General features: G+C 45.2%; 1 protein-coding gene across 2 annotated transcripts in view; it reads left to right on the top strand.

The window, feature by feature from the left end:
- The window catches only part of LOC147124410 (sorting nexin-24), a 291,382-nt gene that overhangs the window by 239,186 nt on the left and 33,887 nt on the right, over positions 1-18,309 (top strand). For both annotated transcript variants that reach the window (XM_085986697.1, XM_085986707.1), the window contains one exon: positions 17,653-17,747. In XM_085986697.1, coding sequence (XP_085842823.1) covers positions 17,653-17,747 — 95 coding nt within the window. The remainder of the gene's footprint in view (positions 1-17,652; positions 17,748-18,309) is intronic.

Raw genomic sequence — 18,309 nt, 5'->3', positions numbered from 1 at the left:
CTTTTAAAGCTCATTGTCGAGGTTCCCACATGTGTAATAGGCACCTGATGCACTTGGATCCAAACCCCAGACAAATATTGGTGAGAAAATCAAGATATCTTTTCTGGACAATTTTTTTGCAGCTGATCGGCTCATATTCTTTTAGCATTCTCATATAAAGAAAGAATGTGGACCGAAAAATCAATCCTCAGCCCCAATAGCAAATCTGGGGTACAATTCAGTCGCAGAAGGACTGACTAAGATGGGAATTCTGACAGCAACTGGTAACGATGATCCTGGGGGAAATGGGGAAAGAAACAGCAGGGGCCCCAGAAATAAAATTTCAGGAATAAAAACAGAAAATGCTGGAAATACTCAGCAGGTCAGGCAGCATCTGTGGAGAGAGAAACAGAGTTAATGTTTCAGGTCGATGACCTTTTGTCAGAAATCGACCTGAAACATTAACTCTGTTTCTCTCTCCACGGATCCAGGACAAAGCAGCTCGCTTGATTGGCACCCCATCCACCACCTTAAACATTCACTCCCTCCACCATCGAAGTACCGTGGCTGCAGTGTGTACCATCTACAAGATGCACTGCAGCAACTCGCCAAGGCTTCTTCGGCAGCACCTCCCAAACCCGCGACCTCTTCCACCTAGAAGGACAAGGGCAGCAGACGCATAGGAACACCATCACCTGCAAGTTCCCCTCCAAGTCACACACCATCCTGACTTAGAAGTATATTGCCGATCCTTCATCGTCGCTGGGTCAAAATCCTGGAACTCCCTACCTAACAGCACTGTGGGAGTACCTTCACCACATGGACTGCAGCGTTTCAAGAAGGCGGCTCACCACCACCTTCTCAAGGGTAACTAGGGATGGGCAATAAATGCTGGCCTTGCCAGCAATGCCCACATCCCATAAAAAACGAATAAAAATAAAAAGATGCTGCCTGACCTGCTGAGTATTTACAGCATTTTCTGTTCTTATTTCAGATTTCCAGCATCCGCAGTATTTTGATTTTGTAATAAAATTTCAGGTTTCTATTGTGAGTGGAGACAGAGCTAATGCAGGTAATTACAGGCCAGTTAATTTATCTGCTGTGTTAGGGGACATTTTAGATTTGTTAATTAAAGATAAAATTACTAAACCTCTAGATGAAGAGGAAATAATTAGAAGCAGCCAACATGGATTTCAAAAAGGAAAATTGTGGTGTATGTGCCTTTAAGAGCCCCCTGTGTACTGTAATGCCGGTAATGGCCACTCGGGCTATATAAGCCTGTATATTGTCTTGTATCTGTTAGTTCACCTCCAGACTTTGTCCAGTAAATACCTGTAAACCAACTCCTGCATTCCGTGTCTTCATTAACACATGGATACAACAGTGGCGACGAATTGGAAACGGACTTACCTGCAATTCGGCAGCACCTCAAGGACATCGATTCCTCAGATGTCCAAAGTCGAAGAAAAGCAAGAAAAAAAAAAAAAGCTGTGGTTTCACCAGCTAGCCGAGCTGGTGGCAGGTACTGCAATAATCCTTCCTGGGCGGCGGGCTGGGGCTCCATCGGCTGGCTCTGCAGCGAGGCCAAGCAGCGAAGGCGGAGGCAAGCAGAAACAGATGGGGGGGGAGCACTCGGGAGACGGCCGGCGCTGCAAAGCAGGTCGGCGTTCAGACCTAGCAGAGAGAGTCCGGCGGGAACGAGTCTCCACCTGTAAATAAAAATTTTTTAAAAAAAAATGTTTTTAAACCGCGGACAACAGCGTTGTCAGCAGCAGCAGCGGCGGGAAAGCGTGGGAAGCGCCATATCTTTTCTGCATTTTTTTTCCAGGATGCCTAAGGCTAGCAATATTGATGCTTTTGATAACGATATAGAGGATTGGACCACATATGTGGAAAGAGTGGAGGTATATTGCACAGCAAATGGAATAGAAAATGATAAAAAGGCATCGGTACTTCTAAATCTAATGGGTGCAAGGACATACAGGCTGTTACGAAACTTAATCACTCCAGCCAAACCGATGAACAAGAATTTTAAGGAGATTGTTGATACCCTACACTGCCAATTCGGGGCAGGATTGGCAGATTCTCTACGAGACAAATTCGTCTGCGGTCTCCTAAGTGAAGGAACACAAAAAAGGCTACTTTCTGAGAAAGATTTGACACTGGACAAGGCTTTCAGTGCAAGAGGAGCTGCAGAGATACAGCAAAAGCCACAGGACTTCGGCACCCATGAAATGACACGGGGTTTCGAGAGATGTTATCGCTGCGGCAGATCCACCCATGACCAGAGGGACTGCTGGTTCAAGGACAAAGCATGCAGGCAATGCGGAAAGATGGGACACATTACACGTGTATGCCGATCTGGAAACAAAAAATCCACTGACAGAAAAAAAGTCAATAAGGAAAAGTACAGAAAGGTACAAATGATGATGGACAGTAGCTCCGAAGACCAGAAGAGCGATAGCGACTCCGGAAACAAGAGACTAAGCTCTCTCAAATTACATAATGTAATTGCCAAAGAAGATTACCAGACCATTTGGGTTACCCTCACGATAGCGGGATCCCCAGTTAAAATGGAGCTAGATACAGGATCAGCTCTGACCGTCATGAGTAGACGGGATTACGAGCGGCTATTTCCGCATATACCTTTGAAAGACACATCCATTATCTTGAAAACATATACGGGGCAGAAAGTATACCCCAAAGGGAAAATAAAGGTGCCTGTTGTATACAACGGCAAGGAAATACAGAAGTTGTATTTATACGTTCTGCAAGATGGTGGTCCACCGCTGTTGGGACGTGAATGGATCAGGAAGATACGTTTGGACTGGCACTCCATTCAGGCACTGACGGTGACCAGTAAGAAAAAAAATGATGATGACATCATACCTGAACGATTAAAAGACATCTTGGCCAACGCCAAAGAAGTGTTCCAACAGGAACTAGGAACCTTGAAAGGCATCACCGCCTCAATAAAGGTGGAAGATGCGGCAATTCCCAAGTTTTTTAAGGCAAGGCCAGTGCCATACGCAATTCGTCCAGCAGTCGAGGCAGAGCTGGAGAATTTGGAAAAGACAGGCGTGTTATCCAAGATAGATTGGAGCGAGTGGGCAACACCCATCGTCCCGGTCATGAAGAAAACGTTAAATAATGATAAATCTGAAGAACAGAGAAAAATTCGCATCTGTGGGGACTTCAAGGTGACTGTAAACCCAGTCCTTCACACGGTACAGTATCCTCTTCCGAGGATAGAAGATATTTTCGCCTCACTATCCGGAGGGAAACGTTTCACAAAAATTGACTTGGCACAGGCATATCTACAGATGGAGGTTGAGGAGGCCTCTAAAAAGTATCTCACAATAAACACACACAAAGGCCTGTACCAGTACAATCGACTGGTTTTCGGAATAGCATCAGCTCCAGCTATCTGGCAAAGAGCTATGGAACAAGTCCTGCAAGGGATTCCTGGGACTCGATGCTACCTAGACGACATCCTTGTAACAGGAGAAAACGACAACGAACACCTTGCCAATTTGGAGAAGGTGCTCACTAGGCTGAGAGAACGGGGCCTACGAGCAAACCGCCCCAAATGCGAATTTTTCCAGAAACAAATATCATATTGTGGCCACATAATTAATGAAGAAGGGTTGCATAAGTCCCCTGAGAAAATTGAAGCGGTCATAAAAGCACCAGCACCTGAAAATGTCTCACAATTAAGGTCGTTCCTGGGATTAATAAATTACTACCATAAATTTTTACCGAACTTGTCAACTGTTCTGCACCCTCTTAACGAACTGCTACAAACGGGAATAATTTGGGAATGGAGCGAGGACTGTAAACGTGCCTTCCATAAATGTAAAGGCTTGATCACGTCCAAGGAAGTTTTGGCTCATTACAACCCATCACTGCCAATCAGACTGGCGTGCGATGCATCCCCTTACGGCGTAGGAGCGGTATTATCACATAGATTCCCTGATGGCTCAGAACGGCCGATAGCTTTTGCGTCACGCTCATTGAACTCAGCTGAGCGTAACTATGCCCAGATCGACAGGGAAGCACTCAGCCTGGTATGGGGAGTGAAGAAATTCAACCATTACCTACACGGACAAAAATTTACCTTGTTGACTGACCATCAACCCCTCGTCTCCATATTCAACCCTAAAAATGGTGTTCCCATTATGACAGCGCAAAGGCTACAGAGGTGGTCCCTTTTCCTAGGGGCACACCAATATGACATAGAATACAAAGGATCAAAACAGCATGGGAATGCTGACAGGTTATCGCGCCTACCGTTGCCAACGGTAGAAGAGGCACCTACAGTAGACCCAGTAGAGATGTTCCACTCAACCATAGTGGAATGTCTACCAGTAACAAATTCTGCCATTGAAAAGGAAACGAGAAATGACCCGACTCTCTCACGAGTCTACGATTTAACGGTGAAGGGATGGCCAGCACATGGCGAACCACTGTTGCCAGCATTCTCGCAAAGAAGAGAACAGCTGTCAGTGTGCCGAGGAACCTTGATGTGTGGATCCAGAGTGGTGATTCCACCCAAACTCCAGGATAAAGTGCTAAAGGAGCTTCACGAGGGGCATCTGGGTGGAGTGAAAATGAAGAACCTAGCCAGAGCGTTTGTGTGGTGGCCAGGTATCGATGGAGACATCGAAGAAATGACCAAGAGCTGCCTAGGATGCCAGAAGGTCCAAAACGCCCCACCACAAGCCCCTCTACATCCATGGGAGTGGCCCTCCATGGCAAAGGGTACACATCGACTTTGCTGGTCCATTTATGGACTCAATGTTCTTAATCGCGGTTGATGCACACTCCAAGTGGCCGGAGGTAATAAAGATGTCCTCCACCACCACGGAAAAAACCATCACAGTATTAAGGACCATATTTGCCAGGAATGGGCTGCCTGAACAGATCTGTTCTGATAATGGACCGCAATTTGTGTCCGAAGAATTCAGGAAGTTCTTAAAAAACAATGGGGTTAAGCACTACACGTCCGCCCCATACCATCCCGCCACCAATGGATTGGCTGAAAGGTTTGTCCAGACCTTCAAGAAGGCCATAAAGGCCATGGGTAATGAAGACATAAAACTTCAGCATAAGGTAGATAACTTCTTGTTTGCATACAGGAATGCAACACATGTGGTTACAAACCAAACTCCCTCCATGATGTTCTTCAATAGAAGCCTAAGATGCCGGCTGGATTTGATCAAGCCAAACATCAGAAGGGACGTGGAGAACCGGCAATTTCAAGGCATGAATGAAAGGCCAACTGGAACCTTCCAGATAGGTCAACAAGTTTTGGCCCGGGACTACCGTACCGAGAAATGGCAGCCTGGAACTATTTGCACACGACTAGGACCGCTGATGTATACCGTGGACATTGGAGAAAGCATAATAAGGCGCCATGCTGACCAGATCATAGAGTCATCCGAAAAGGGACAACCTACACCACAACTCTATACGCCTAATGATGAAGCAGAGATACCCATAGTATCTACCTCCGATCCGGTGATACTGGAACCAGATGAACCCGACACTGGCATTCAAGCCGAATCGACCTTGCCAAAAGAACCTACTACACCACCAAAAACTACTACACCCCCGAGGCGTTATCCGGACCGAGTCAGGAAGCCTCCAGAGAGACTGACTTATAATTGATTAACTGCAGCAATGTGTAGATTATTGTTCTTGTAACATGTTAATTAATGATTACTTAAAATATTATGTACTGGTTGTCTAAAAGGGGAGGAATTGTGGTGTATGTGCCTTGTGAGAGCCCCCTGTGTACTGTAATGCCGGTAATGGCCACTCGGGCTATATAAGCCTGTATATTGTCTTGTATCTGTTAGTTCACCTCCAGACTTTGTCCAGTAAACACCTGTAAACCAACTCCTGCATTCCGTGTCTTCATTAACACACGGATACAACAAAAATCATGCTTGAGAAACCTGACAAGAGTTGTTTGAGGAGGTGACAGATTTGGTGGGTGGGAGAAATGCTGCAGATGGCATGGACTTTCAGAAAACCTTTGACAATGTACCACACAGAACACTATTGAAAAAGACGAAAGGGTATGGTTGTAGAGAAAGGTAGCAAATTGGATTGAAAACAGGTTAGAAGGGGGGAAACAAAGTAGGAGTTTAGGGCTGTTTCTCAGAATGGGTGGAAGTAGCGATGATCCACGGGATTCTGTTCTGGGACCGCTTCTATTTTCCTCATGCCTCTGTGAAGCACATTATGATGCTTTTCTATGTTAAAGCTACTATAGAAATGCAAGTTGTTCTTATCAGACGTGTGGAAGGGCCAGGCCATTTAGGGATTGGACAAAGATTTTGAATTTAGTCCATTGTGGGGCAGGAAGTCAATTAAGGTCAGCTAGGACAAGACTGAGGGCAAGTGGGACTTGGTGCAGGACAGAATGTAGATGGCAAAGTTTTGGATGAACTATTGTATGGTGGTGCTCAGGCAAAGGAGAAAAAGAGTGGAGATGATTAAAATGTGGATAAAGGTTGTACTATATAGGGAAATTGTTTAAAAAAACACTTAAGATAACAAACTGTTCAAAGATTAACAGTGCAGTTTTAACTCCCCCCCCCCCAACCCCCACCCCGATCAGCACAGAAAAAGCAGCAGAGGTGTTAACATGGAGCCGCTCCGTTCCCGCCGATTTGCAATTTTAATGCAGCTGGTTTTGGCAGTGGATGAAGAAGCTCCAACTGGACTCAGGTGGGAAGCCTTATTAATAAATGCAAATCAGTGTCCCATACATACATGGGACCCCGATGGTAATTTGAATCCACTGCTGAGCAAGGCAGCTAAAAAAAACTTTCCTTAATGGCTCCCACAATACTTCTGCTCCTCTGGGCCCTACGAGGAAAGCCCGGGCCTCTGCTGCCTCAGGCTACTCCTCTCCAGGCATGAGATCTTCGGAACCCCACCACCCCCATTACCACACTGCTGGCAGCCTTCTTCTGATGCCGGCAGGCAGCCTGTTTGCCACTCAATTTTCATCCTCAGCTGCCGGCCAGCTGTCGCTATCTGCCAGGTAAACTAAAAAATGTGAATCTTAGCTGCAGTAGAAAATTGCAAGTGTGTATTTTAAGGGGTGGGTTGATTTTGGGGGATGATGTGTTGGTGTTATTGCACAGTTATTCCAACCTGATGGTCTCGGTTGAGTGGCAGGAAACCAACAATAGTGGGAGAAAGAAAAACAATGGCCTAGAAATTCAGTTCTGCAACGCGTGGTTTTCGGCGCTTACGGATGCCGTTTTGTGTCCAAAATGGCGTCTGAGCCGCGCGCGCACAATTCTGGTGTGGGCTGTACCGGGAGCCATATTGGTAAAGGCCAAACAAGAGGCATCCTTTACCCACGTCTGAAGCAGGCATTAGGCTATTAACATATGCAAATAAGGAGCGTAACGTCTGCTTCTGCTCCCTCTTGCAACTTTGGTTTGCATTTGAGGCAACCAGCGCCGGTGAACCAATGCTAAATAGCATGGAATTTAAAAAAAAGTTAAATTCTTAGCATATTCATCGGCGCTCCCGGTCCCGAGATCTCCGACCCTACTCCGACCTCCAGTCCACCCCCACCTTTCCCCCTCCCCCCCACCCCCCGGATTATTCCTGACCCCCCCAACAATACTCCAGACCCCCGCGACCTTCTTCTCTGTCCCTGGCCCCGACCTCTTAGCCTGCCCCGCCCCCGACAGCACTCCCGACCCCCCCAACAATATTCCAGGCCTCGTGATCTTCTCCCCTGACCCCCGACAGCCCTATAATCGCACTCCGAGGCCCAACCATTCCTCCTCCAGACCCCCGTGATCTTCTTCCTCATTCACTTACCTGAAGATTGGCGCACGAACCTGTGCCGGCTCCTATTGCTGCACCACCTGCATGGTAATGAGGTCAGAGGCCCAAAATCCCGGGCTCCTCGGACCTCCCCATTTGAGCGCGCACTCTGCGGGTAAAGTACCCAAAAATGGATGCTACCGAATTTCTAGGCGAATGAGTTACCACTAAATGAAGGCAATGAGATCGATTGTGAATGACTAGATATCTTGACATTCACTCTTATTCTTTAGTCAGGAATAAATTGAAAGGGCACAGGGTTTTATTAGCTCCAGTGCAACTCGAGATAGGCAAGAACTACTGGCTTTAAATACATTTGGCAATGGTAAAGGTAGGCACTCATCTACACTTAGTACAAATACTGTTTATTTAAAAGTTGCAGCAGCAGTTGTTAGATTGTTCTCTGTAATTAATGGCTAATAACATTGCCAGTAATAATTAACCCTTTGAATGGGTTTCTTATAATTATGATTGGTTGTGACAACCTTTAGCATATTATATCAAGTATGTATTTTCCTTCTGCCATTTTTATATGTTTTCTGCCTGCTCTCATCAATCCCCACAACCCCCAAAAAGCACATTGGAGTCCTGCAGGTAATATTCTTTGGCTAAAAGGAAAAGGATTTCCACACTGTACTGTTCTTCCATGACTGTGCACGTATTTGCAGACATTTTGCCCTTCCCCCTCCTGTCAAATTATATGTGTTACTATCATGAGGAATTCTATTCAGCAGTCAGACAAAGAACTTACTAAACTTGTCACAACTGTAGCAAATGAGTTTGAGAAAAAACAACACTGTGACTCAAACCTGCAATCAACTGTTGGAATAAAACAAATCTGTGACTGCTGAGGTACTTGGTCACTTCCTGTCTAATTAAGTGTTCTTAGGCTTCTTCTTAGGCAGTCCCTCGGAACCGAGGATGACTTACTTCCACATTAAAAATGAGTTCTCAGGTGACTGATGAGTCCAATGCAGGACCTACAGTCTGTCACAGGTGCGACAGACGGTGGTTGAAGGGGTGGGTGGGTGGGGTGCTTGGGTTGACGTGCGCTCCTTGCACTGCCTGCGCTTGGCTTCCGCTTGCTCCCAGCGAAGAGACTTGAGGTGTTCGGCGCCTTCCGGGATGCTTCTTCTCCACTTTGTGCGGTCTTGGGCCAGGGATTTCCAGGTGTCGGTGGGGATGTTACACTTTTTCAAGGAGGCTTTGAGGGTGTCCTTGAAGCGTTTCCTCTGCCCACCTGGGGCTCACTTGTCTTGCCGGAGCTTCGAGTAGAGCGCTTGTTTTGGGAGTCTCGTATCGGGCATGTGGATAATGTGACAATGTAACCAAATTAGTAACAATACTGTGGAGGAGAAATTCCTAGAGTGTATACGAGATGGTTTCCTGGACCAATATGTCGAGGAACCAACTAGAGATCAGGCCATCTTAGACTGGGTATTATGTAATGAGAAAGGATTAATTAGCAATGTGGTTGTGCGAGGCCCCTTGGGGAGGAGCGATCATAATATGATAGAATTCTTCATTAAGATGGAGAGTGAAGTAGTTGACTCAGAGACTAGGGTCCTGAATTTAAATAAAGGAAACTACGATGGTATGAGGCGCGAGTAGGCTAGGATGGATTGGGGAACATTACTTAAAAGGTTAATGGTGGATAGGCAATGGCAAACATTTAAAGATCGCATGGATGAACTACAGAATTTGTTCATCCCTGTTTGGCATAAAAATAAAACAAAAAAGGTGACTCAACCATGGCTAGCAAGGGAAATTAGGGATAGCATAAGATCCAAGGAGAGGACATATAAATTGGCCAGAAGAAGCAGCAAACCTGGGAGCAGTTTAGGATTCAGCAAAGGAGGACAAAGGGATTAATTAAGAGGGGGACAATAGAATATGAGAGTAAGCTTTCAGGGAACATAAAAACTGACTGTAAAAGCTTCTATAGATATGTGAAGAGAAAAAGTTTGGTGAAGTCAAGCCGAGGTCCCTTGCAGTCAGAATCAGGGGAATTTATAATGGGGAACAAAGAAATGGCGAAACAATTAAATACATACTTTGGTTCTGTCTTCACAAAGGAGGACACAAATAACCTTCCAGAGATGTCGGGGAACATAGGGTCTAATGAGAGGGAGGAATTGAATGAAATCAGTATTTGTAGGGAAATGGTGTTAGGGAAATTGATGGCACTGAAGGCCGATAAATCCCCAGGGCCTGATAATCTACATCCTAGGGTACTTAAGTAAGTGGCCCTAGAAATAGTAGATGCATTGCTGGTCATCTTCCAAAATTCTATAGACTCTGGAATAGTTCCCATGGATTGGAGGGTAGCTAATGTAACCCCACTATTTAAAAAAGGTGGTAGAGAGAAAATGTTGAATTATAGACCGGTAAGCCTGACATTGGTCAGTGGGGAAAATGCTAGAGTCCATTATAAAAGATGTAATAGCAGAGCACTTGGAAAACAGTGACAGGATCGGACAAAGTCAACATGGATTTACAAAAGGTAAATCATGCTTGGCTAATCCACTGAAATTTTTTGAGGATGTAACTGGTAGAATAGATAAGGGAGAACCAGTGGATATGGTGTATTTGGACTTTCAGAAGGCTTTCGATAAGGTCCCGCATAAGTGATTGGCGTGCAAAGTTAAAGCACATGGGATTGGGGGTAAGGTACTGACTAGGATAGAGAACTGGTTGGCAGACAGGAAGCAAAGAGTTGGAATAAACGGGTCTTTTTCCGAGTGGCAGGCAGTGACTAGTGGGGTACTGCAGGGATCGGTGCTAGGACCCCAGCTATTCACAATATACATTAATGATCTAGATGAGGGAACTAGATGTAATATCTCCAAGTTTGTAGATGACACAAATCTCTGGGTGGGTGTGTGTGCTGTAAGGAGGATGCAGAGAAACTCCAGTATGATTTGGACAGGTTGGGCGATTGGGCAGATGCATGGCAGATGCAGTATAATGTGGATAAATGCGAGGTTATCCACTTTGGTGGCCAAAACAGGAAGACAGATTATTATCTGAACGGCAATAGATTGGGAAAAGGGGAAGTGCAACGAGACCTGGGTGTCCTTGTGCACCAGTCGCTGAAGGTAAGCATGCGGGTGCAGCAGGCGGTTAAGAAGGCAAATGGTATGTTGGCCTTCATAACGAGAGGATTCGAGTACAGGAGCAAGGATGTCTTGCTGCAGTTGTACAGGGCCTTGGTGAGACCACACCTTGAGTATTGTGTGCAGTTTTGGTCGCCTTATCTGAGGAAGGATGTTCTTGCCATGGAGGGAGTGCAGCGAAGATTCACCAGACTGATACCTGGGATGGCAGGAATGACGTATGAAGAGAGATTGGGTCGATTAGACTTATATTCACCAGAATTTAGAAGAATGAGAGGGGATCTCATTGAAACTTAAATTCTAACAGGACTAGACAGACTAGATGCAGGAAGGATGTTCCCGATGGCGGGGGAGTCCAGAACCAGGGGTTACAGTCTAAGAATAAAGGGTAAGCCATTTAGACTGAGATGAGGAGGAATTTTTTCACCCAGAGAGTGGTGAACCTGTGGAATTCTCTACCACAGAAGGCAGTTGAGGCCAACTTAGTAAATATATTCAAGAAGGAGTTAGATATATTTCTTAAGGCTAAAGGGATCAAGGGATATGGGGAGAAAGCAGGGACAGGGTACTGAATTTGGATGATCGGCCATGATCTCATTAAATGGCGGAACAGGCTCGAGGGGCCGAATGGCCTACTGCTGCTCCTATCTTCTATATGACCCGTCCATCGGAGCTGATTGAGCGTGGTCAAAGCTTCGATGCTGAGGATGTTGGCCTGAGCGAGTTGGTGCGCCAATCCTGCCAGTGGATTTGCAGGATCTTGCGGAGGCAGCGTTGGTGGTACCTCTCCAGTGCTTTGAGGTGCCTGCTGTACATGGCCTATATCTCTGAGGCATACAGGAGGGCGGGTATCACTACTGCTCTGTAGACCATGAGATTGGTGCCGGGTTTGAGGTCCTGGTCTTCAAACACTCTTTTCCTCAGGTGACCGAAGGCTGCACTGGCACACTGAAGGTGGTGTTGGACTTCGTCGTCGACGTCTGCCCTTATTGACAGTAGGCTCCCGAGGTAGGGAAAGTGGTCCACATTGTCCAAGGCCTTGTCGTGGATTTTGATAATCGGGGAGACAGGTTGGTAGAGGACCTTTGTCTTATGGATGTTTAGTGTAAGGCCCATGCTCTCGTACGCTTCGGTGAAGGTGTTGACAATGGTTTGGAGTTCGACCTCCGAGTGTGCGCAGACCCAAGCGTTGTCTGCATACTGTAATTCGACGATAGAGGATGGGACGACCTTGGATCTGGACTGGAGGCCACGGAGGTTGAACAGTATCCCGTTAGTTCTGTAAATTAGCTCCACTCCAGTGGGGAGCTTACTGAGGGTGAGATGGAGCATTGCAGCAAGGAAGATCAAGAAGGGCGTTGCTGCGATGACACAGCCTTGCTTGACCCCGGTCCATACGTGAATTGGGTCTGTGGTGGAACCATTGGTCAGGATCACGGCTTGCATGTTGTCGTGAAGCAGGCAGAGGGTGGTGACAAACATTTGAGGGCAGCCGAATTTGAGGAGAACACTTCATAATCCCTCACGGTTGACAGTGTCGAAGGCCTTTGTGAGGTCAAAGAAGGCCATGCACAGCGGTTGGTGCTGTTCCCTGCATTTCTCTTGTAATTGACGTGCGGTGAAGATCATGTTCATTGTGCCCCTTAGTGGGCAGAATCCGCATTGCGACTCTGGGAGGAGTTCTTCAGCCGCTGGGAAAAGGCGATTGAGGAGGATTCTTGCGATGACTTTCCCTGTAGCATCTAACAAAGTGACAAAAACTTAAACTGAACTGTATTTTTTATTTGTGTTTTAAATATTTCCACTGTGCATGGTTTACCATTTAGGAACTATGCCATCTTGAGTATGTTCCTACTGCAGAGACCTTCACCATCGCCCATCTCAAAGTATGACTCTTTCCCTGCCACCAGGTGGTATTGTGATAAATCCAGTAGGTTTGCTATCATGTTTGTGACTATGACTGAATCGAAATGTAATTTTAATCTTTCTTGTAACAGAAAAAAATCTTTTAAACAAAAGTTTTTTTAAATGTATTCGGAGCAAGTTTTAATACTTGGAAAATGGTATGATAAAGTCTACAAATACTGACTGCAGTTAAAGAGCACAGCAGCAACTTAAAATCCTTGGACTAAATGATGCATGGTGTGATTTAATGCCTCATAACTGAGGGCTTGGTCAGTTGTGTCACTCAAGAAGCAGTGGTTTATTTATCACCTGAAAACTGCTGTCAGAACTTGTTTTATTATTATACCCATTTACTTTGTTTTTTTGAAATGCAGTTGACAATGAGTACTCGGGGAAAAGAAACCCCACAGTTTTGTACTTCCCAATTACTCAACCGCAATCAACCGTATTAAAAACATATTTTTTTTTAAAGTGCAGTCATTTTCACCATGTACGCAATGCTGAAATACATTAGGCTACAGGCTTCCTTCTCCCCCACCTCACATTCCCTCCCAAGTGGCCATTCTTCATCTGTGAACCTACAGTGTTGAATAGTGGTGGTCAGACTGACCTTTGTCTAATTACTGTTGTTCAATCATGGGTATAATCACAATTTATTACATAACATACATCTATATTGGATTTCCCACTGTCCCGCTTCTTTTTCACTGGCGTCCAGATTTGTGGTTTGTTGATACTGAGGCCAACAGGGGTCTCCAGGCCAGGTTCATAGCCTGAAAGACCTCCGAAGATTTCTCCAGCTGTACTTTTAATCAGTCCTCTTAGAAAAGGGTTTTCAGTGGCCTTTGAAGCCTGGCCTGCCAACTGGCTTCAAAGTACCACTTTTTCCTCCCCTTACCACCAGCACCCCCCACCCCTCCCCTCCCCCAAGCAGGTGCCAGAGATGTGCCTGTACTGATGCCAGCACCTGCTGGAGTTATTCAGATTAGGTGACCCTGCCGTAGCCCATGATTCTCAAGCAGAGTCTCAGGTGCAACGGGATTCCCACTCTGCCACACTTAGAGACAGAGTTGGTCCTAGGACTTTCAACTCCATTACCTTGGAATATTATGTACCCACTGCGAATAGCTGTCCTTTTCTCCATGCTCTCCTGTTGAGTTTGCATCTCTTGTCTTTGCATAATAAACACAATAATGCTTGATTTTTTTGCCAATGTCAGAGACATGCTAATCGACACTTGGTTGTGCTTAAAAATGACAATAATTTTTATATCTGGAATAATACAGTAATATGTGACACACGTGAGATACGCAACAGGAAGTAGTTTATGAAAACTACTAAAGAAAGAAAGACTTGCATTTATATAGCGCCTTTCACAACCATCAGACGTCTCAAAGCGCTTACAGCCAATGAAATACTTTTGAAGTGGAGTCACTGTTGTAATGTGGGAAATGCGCCAGCCAATTTGCGCACAGCAAGCTCCCATAAACAGCAATGTGATAATGACCAGATATTCTGTTTTTGTTATGTTGGTTGAGGGATAAATATTGGCCAGGACACCGGGGATAACTCCCCTACTCTTCTTCAAAGTAGTGCCATGGGATCTTTTACATCCACATGAGAAAGCAGATGGGGCCTCTGTTTAACGTCTCATCCGAAAGACGACACCTCCAACAGTGCAGCACTAGTGAAAGAAGCCTATGAATTATTTGTCCAAAATCACTTTGTTGTAGATACTGCATGCTTACCTGTGAAATGTGTTCTCTTTTTATTACTACAGGAAATACATTGTAGATAATTAGTAAGAAAAATACTGTAATTCAGTTTCACTCTTCTGTTGATCTCTTACGTTTAAGCTTCTCTCTGAGTAACTTACAGCAAGTTACAGTAGTTTTTGTAGTTATGTTACTGGACTAGTAATCCAAAGAATGTGAGTTCAGATATCACCATGGCAGTTTGAGAATTTGAATTCAGTTTTTTTACAAAGCTGGTATCAGTAAAAGTGACCATGAAGCTGGTTAGTGAACCAGTTGGGTTTTTATAATGGCCCAGAAAGTCGGGTCTCCACGGGTGAGTACGCACGGGGTACTCACCCGTAGGCCCAATGGAAGTGCCGGTTTCCTGCATGCACTGCGCATGCACGGGAAACTGGCACTTCTGTTCCTCTGAACGAAGGGGTTCAGAGGTCAAACGCGTGCGCGGGGGAGGCTGCGCGTGCGCATTGAACTTCGTTTTTTTTTTACAGGTTTTCCCGGGAGCGTAAGTCTCCAGAATTTAGAAATGTAAAAAGCAGGCGTAAGGCCTGCTTTTTACAAGGTAAGTGGTGAATTAATTAAAATTAAAACATTTTTTCTACAGGTTTATTATTTTTAACTACTTTAAAGCAAGGTAAATTTATTTTTAGCCCCGTTAGAAAATAAAATTCTTTTTTTCAAAAATTTAAACTATTGTTTAAAATAGTTATTTCATGTAATTTATAGTTTATTTAAAAAATGTGATTTAAAAAAAAAAATTATTTGAAGATTTAGTGCTGTTTTAGGGCCGTAGTATTTATAAGTCTTGACAGCTCTTCCTATCAGACTTATGAATGGAGCATTCCCTGCTCCGATTGGCTCCCCATGGCCCACGTGATCCCAGGGGACGCATCAAACTAACTGCGCCCCTGGGATACGCAAGCACTGCGCGCAGGCAGCTGGACCAGGCCCTGGATTGGAATTCCACGGGGGCCCAGAGCTCAACGGCCGGCGCGCTAGGTAAGTGCAGATCGGGGGCTTGCACCCGCGGGAAGCCCCCGACCCGAATTTCTGGGCCAATGTCTTTTAGAGAAGGAAATCTGCCATCCTTACCCAGTCTGGCCTATATGTAACTCCAGTCTCACACTAACGTGTTTGATTCTTAACTGCCCTCTGAAGTGCCCTAGCAAGCCATTCAGTTGTATGAAGGCCAAAAATCTCCTCTGCAGGGCAACTAGGGATAGGCAATAATGCCTGCCTTGCTATCGACACCCACATCTCAAGAATTAATTTTAAAACTCACTCTATGGATCAGTTATTCTGGCCTAGAAATTTGAACCTTTAGTGCCAGCTGTTAAGGCCAGTTTGGAATAAAAAATGGCGGCTGCCTCGGTGGCGGCCACCATATTGGGCAGGTCGGCAGCGCTGCCGTTGCCTGCGCTTGCCGCAAGTATTTTAATTATCAAGAGCGTGATGTCAATTTGTGTGCAACACCGAATTGATGCACACTGAGCGATTTTGGACGTCGCCGCTCCTCTTACCGCCTTCTCTAAAGCACACCTGTGTGCGCAGCCATTGACAGCGCGTGGAGCCGGGAGAATGTGGCGGTGAGTTATAAACCGTATAGTAAACATTCTGGACAATGAATATTTACCGTGCTACTTTTAAACAAGTTACACCCAAATAACTGACTTCAATTGTCTTTCAGTTTATTGCAAAAATTCTTTAATATGATCCAGTTTGAGCTGGCTTTTTTTTTGTTGTTTAATTTATTTTTTTGATATTTTCATCAAGATCCAGTTTACATCAAGAAAATGCTGATGAACCCGCTAAATAAAGATATAAGATTTATAGAGGTTTTTTTTTGTTATTGAAAATATATACACAGGTGCCTATATAATATACAGATCCTATAGAACTGTAATCCTAATATAAGCTTGGAAAAACAGTTTGGAATTTCCATAGTACATGTCTTGTGATCATAGCCCTATTTAAACAAATTTAGCAAGTGGCCACTACTCACTAGTATCTTTTGCATCCTTGCCACTTTAGCAACATCTCTCTTCCATATAATGACGCTACTTCCTTTATATTGCACTCAGTCCATTAAATTTTCTGCGTTCAACTTATAGTTTGGGCATAATCTCAGGATTTCTCTTGTAACGGTTTAAGGACATCTATGCCACATGTCTTTCTGTCTACTGCTAATAAGGTGACTGCCCAAGAAAGCCGACCCGATCATCGGCTTCCTGCTGACGTTACCACTGGAAAGAGAGCGTTGCACGGGAGTTTCTGTGCTGCGCTAATTTAAATCAGCAGGCAGCACCAAAATAGCGGTGCTGCCTTGGCTTTTTTGGCGGGCGGCCGTTAACCTTGGCGAGGCCGCACAGTTCGTTGCCGGTCCCGCGCAGCCCGGGACCGGCTTTTCCAACGTTAAGTTTTGCGCATGCACGCAACTGTGAACGGGCCGCGCAGCCCCTTATAAATAATTAGATGGAACATTGGGTGACTATGTTTCTAAAGCTTATAGCATGGGGGAACAATTGAGTCGCACCCCCTTTGGGGCGCTAACTTCGCCGGGGCACTACTTTTAGCGCCCTGAAAAAATTAGCGCCTCCGCGGCCGATTTTCCCAGGTAGCGCCCCGAGAGGGAGGAGAGGCGCTACTGGAAGCGCCCCTTTTCCCTCTTGGGGCGCTGCGAGGCAATATCACGGTGCGACGTGCCGCGGTACTGCAGGCCTTCCTCCCCTTATTAAAGGAGAGGGGCCTGGCGCAGCGTGTCCCGGCGCCCAGCTGGGCCACCAGGGATTGGGAGTGCTGGCAAACAAGCCCGGCACTCAAGGCCTCTTAGGGCGTTAACGGGAGGTGCAAAGCAACCAAATTTTTACCCCCATGTATTTTAATTAAAATTCTTTTTCCTCTGTTTTCAGCAATGTCAGCAGTGTAGAAATCCAATTGTTTTCATGTGCACACGTAACAATATGCAATAATGCACTGTACAAGCTACATTTCAATAAGTTTTGAATAAGGCTGTTGTTAATTTATATGTCTTTTGACAGGCTATTCTGAATGAGAATGAAGAACTACCCAAAATATTTCTAGATTTTCTTAACATTCGTCATCTTCCTTCTTTACCAAAAGTTGAAAGTTGTGGGTAAGTTGAATACTTACTTTAAAATACACATCTATCGTAGTACGTATGCAAACTCCTCAGGAGATTTTTTTTTCTCAGTTCTACAGACAACAAAAGCAATTTATTAGGGTGTAGCAAATAATACGGTAGAGTCCACTCTATATGTTCTAAGAGAACAAGGCTGAAATCAGCTGAGTTTTGGGTACTAGAAAGAAAACAAGTTATGCATTTTTTTTGGACAATAAACTCTACCACCTCTGCTAAAAAGTTCACGTACAGCATCAAGTTAGCAGACACGACAGCATACTTTGCATACTATGAAACAAGGTAAAATCACCTGACTGGAATTGGGGAACTGTAGAAGTTTACAGTGCTGAAAGAGGTCCTTTCCCCCCATCGTTTCTGTGCTCTTTGCTGGGGCAATCCAAAACTAATCCTACTGCCCCGCGCTCTCCTCATAGCCTTGTAACCTTCTTTTGCTTCAAATAATTATTCCCTTAAAAGACAGCATATTCTCTGCCACGACCACTCCAATCCATGTTTTTGTCACTTCCAGACTCGACTATTCAAATGCTGGCCTCCC

The sequence above is a fragment of the Somniosus microcephalus genome, chromosome 1 (assembly GCF_052327205.1).
Source record: "Somniosus microcephalus isolate GS21.2 chromosome 1, FLI_Smic_1.0, whole genome shotgun sequence".
Taxonomy (NCBI): Eukaryota; Metazoa; Chordata; class Chondrichthyes; order Squaliformes; family Somniosidae; genus Somniosus; species Somniosus microcephalus.
This window is presented reverse-complemented; position numbering and strand designations above follow the sequence as displayed.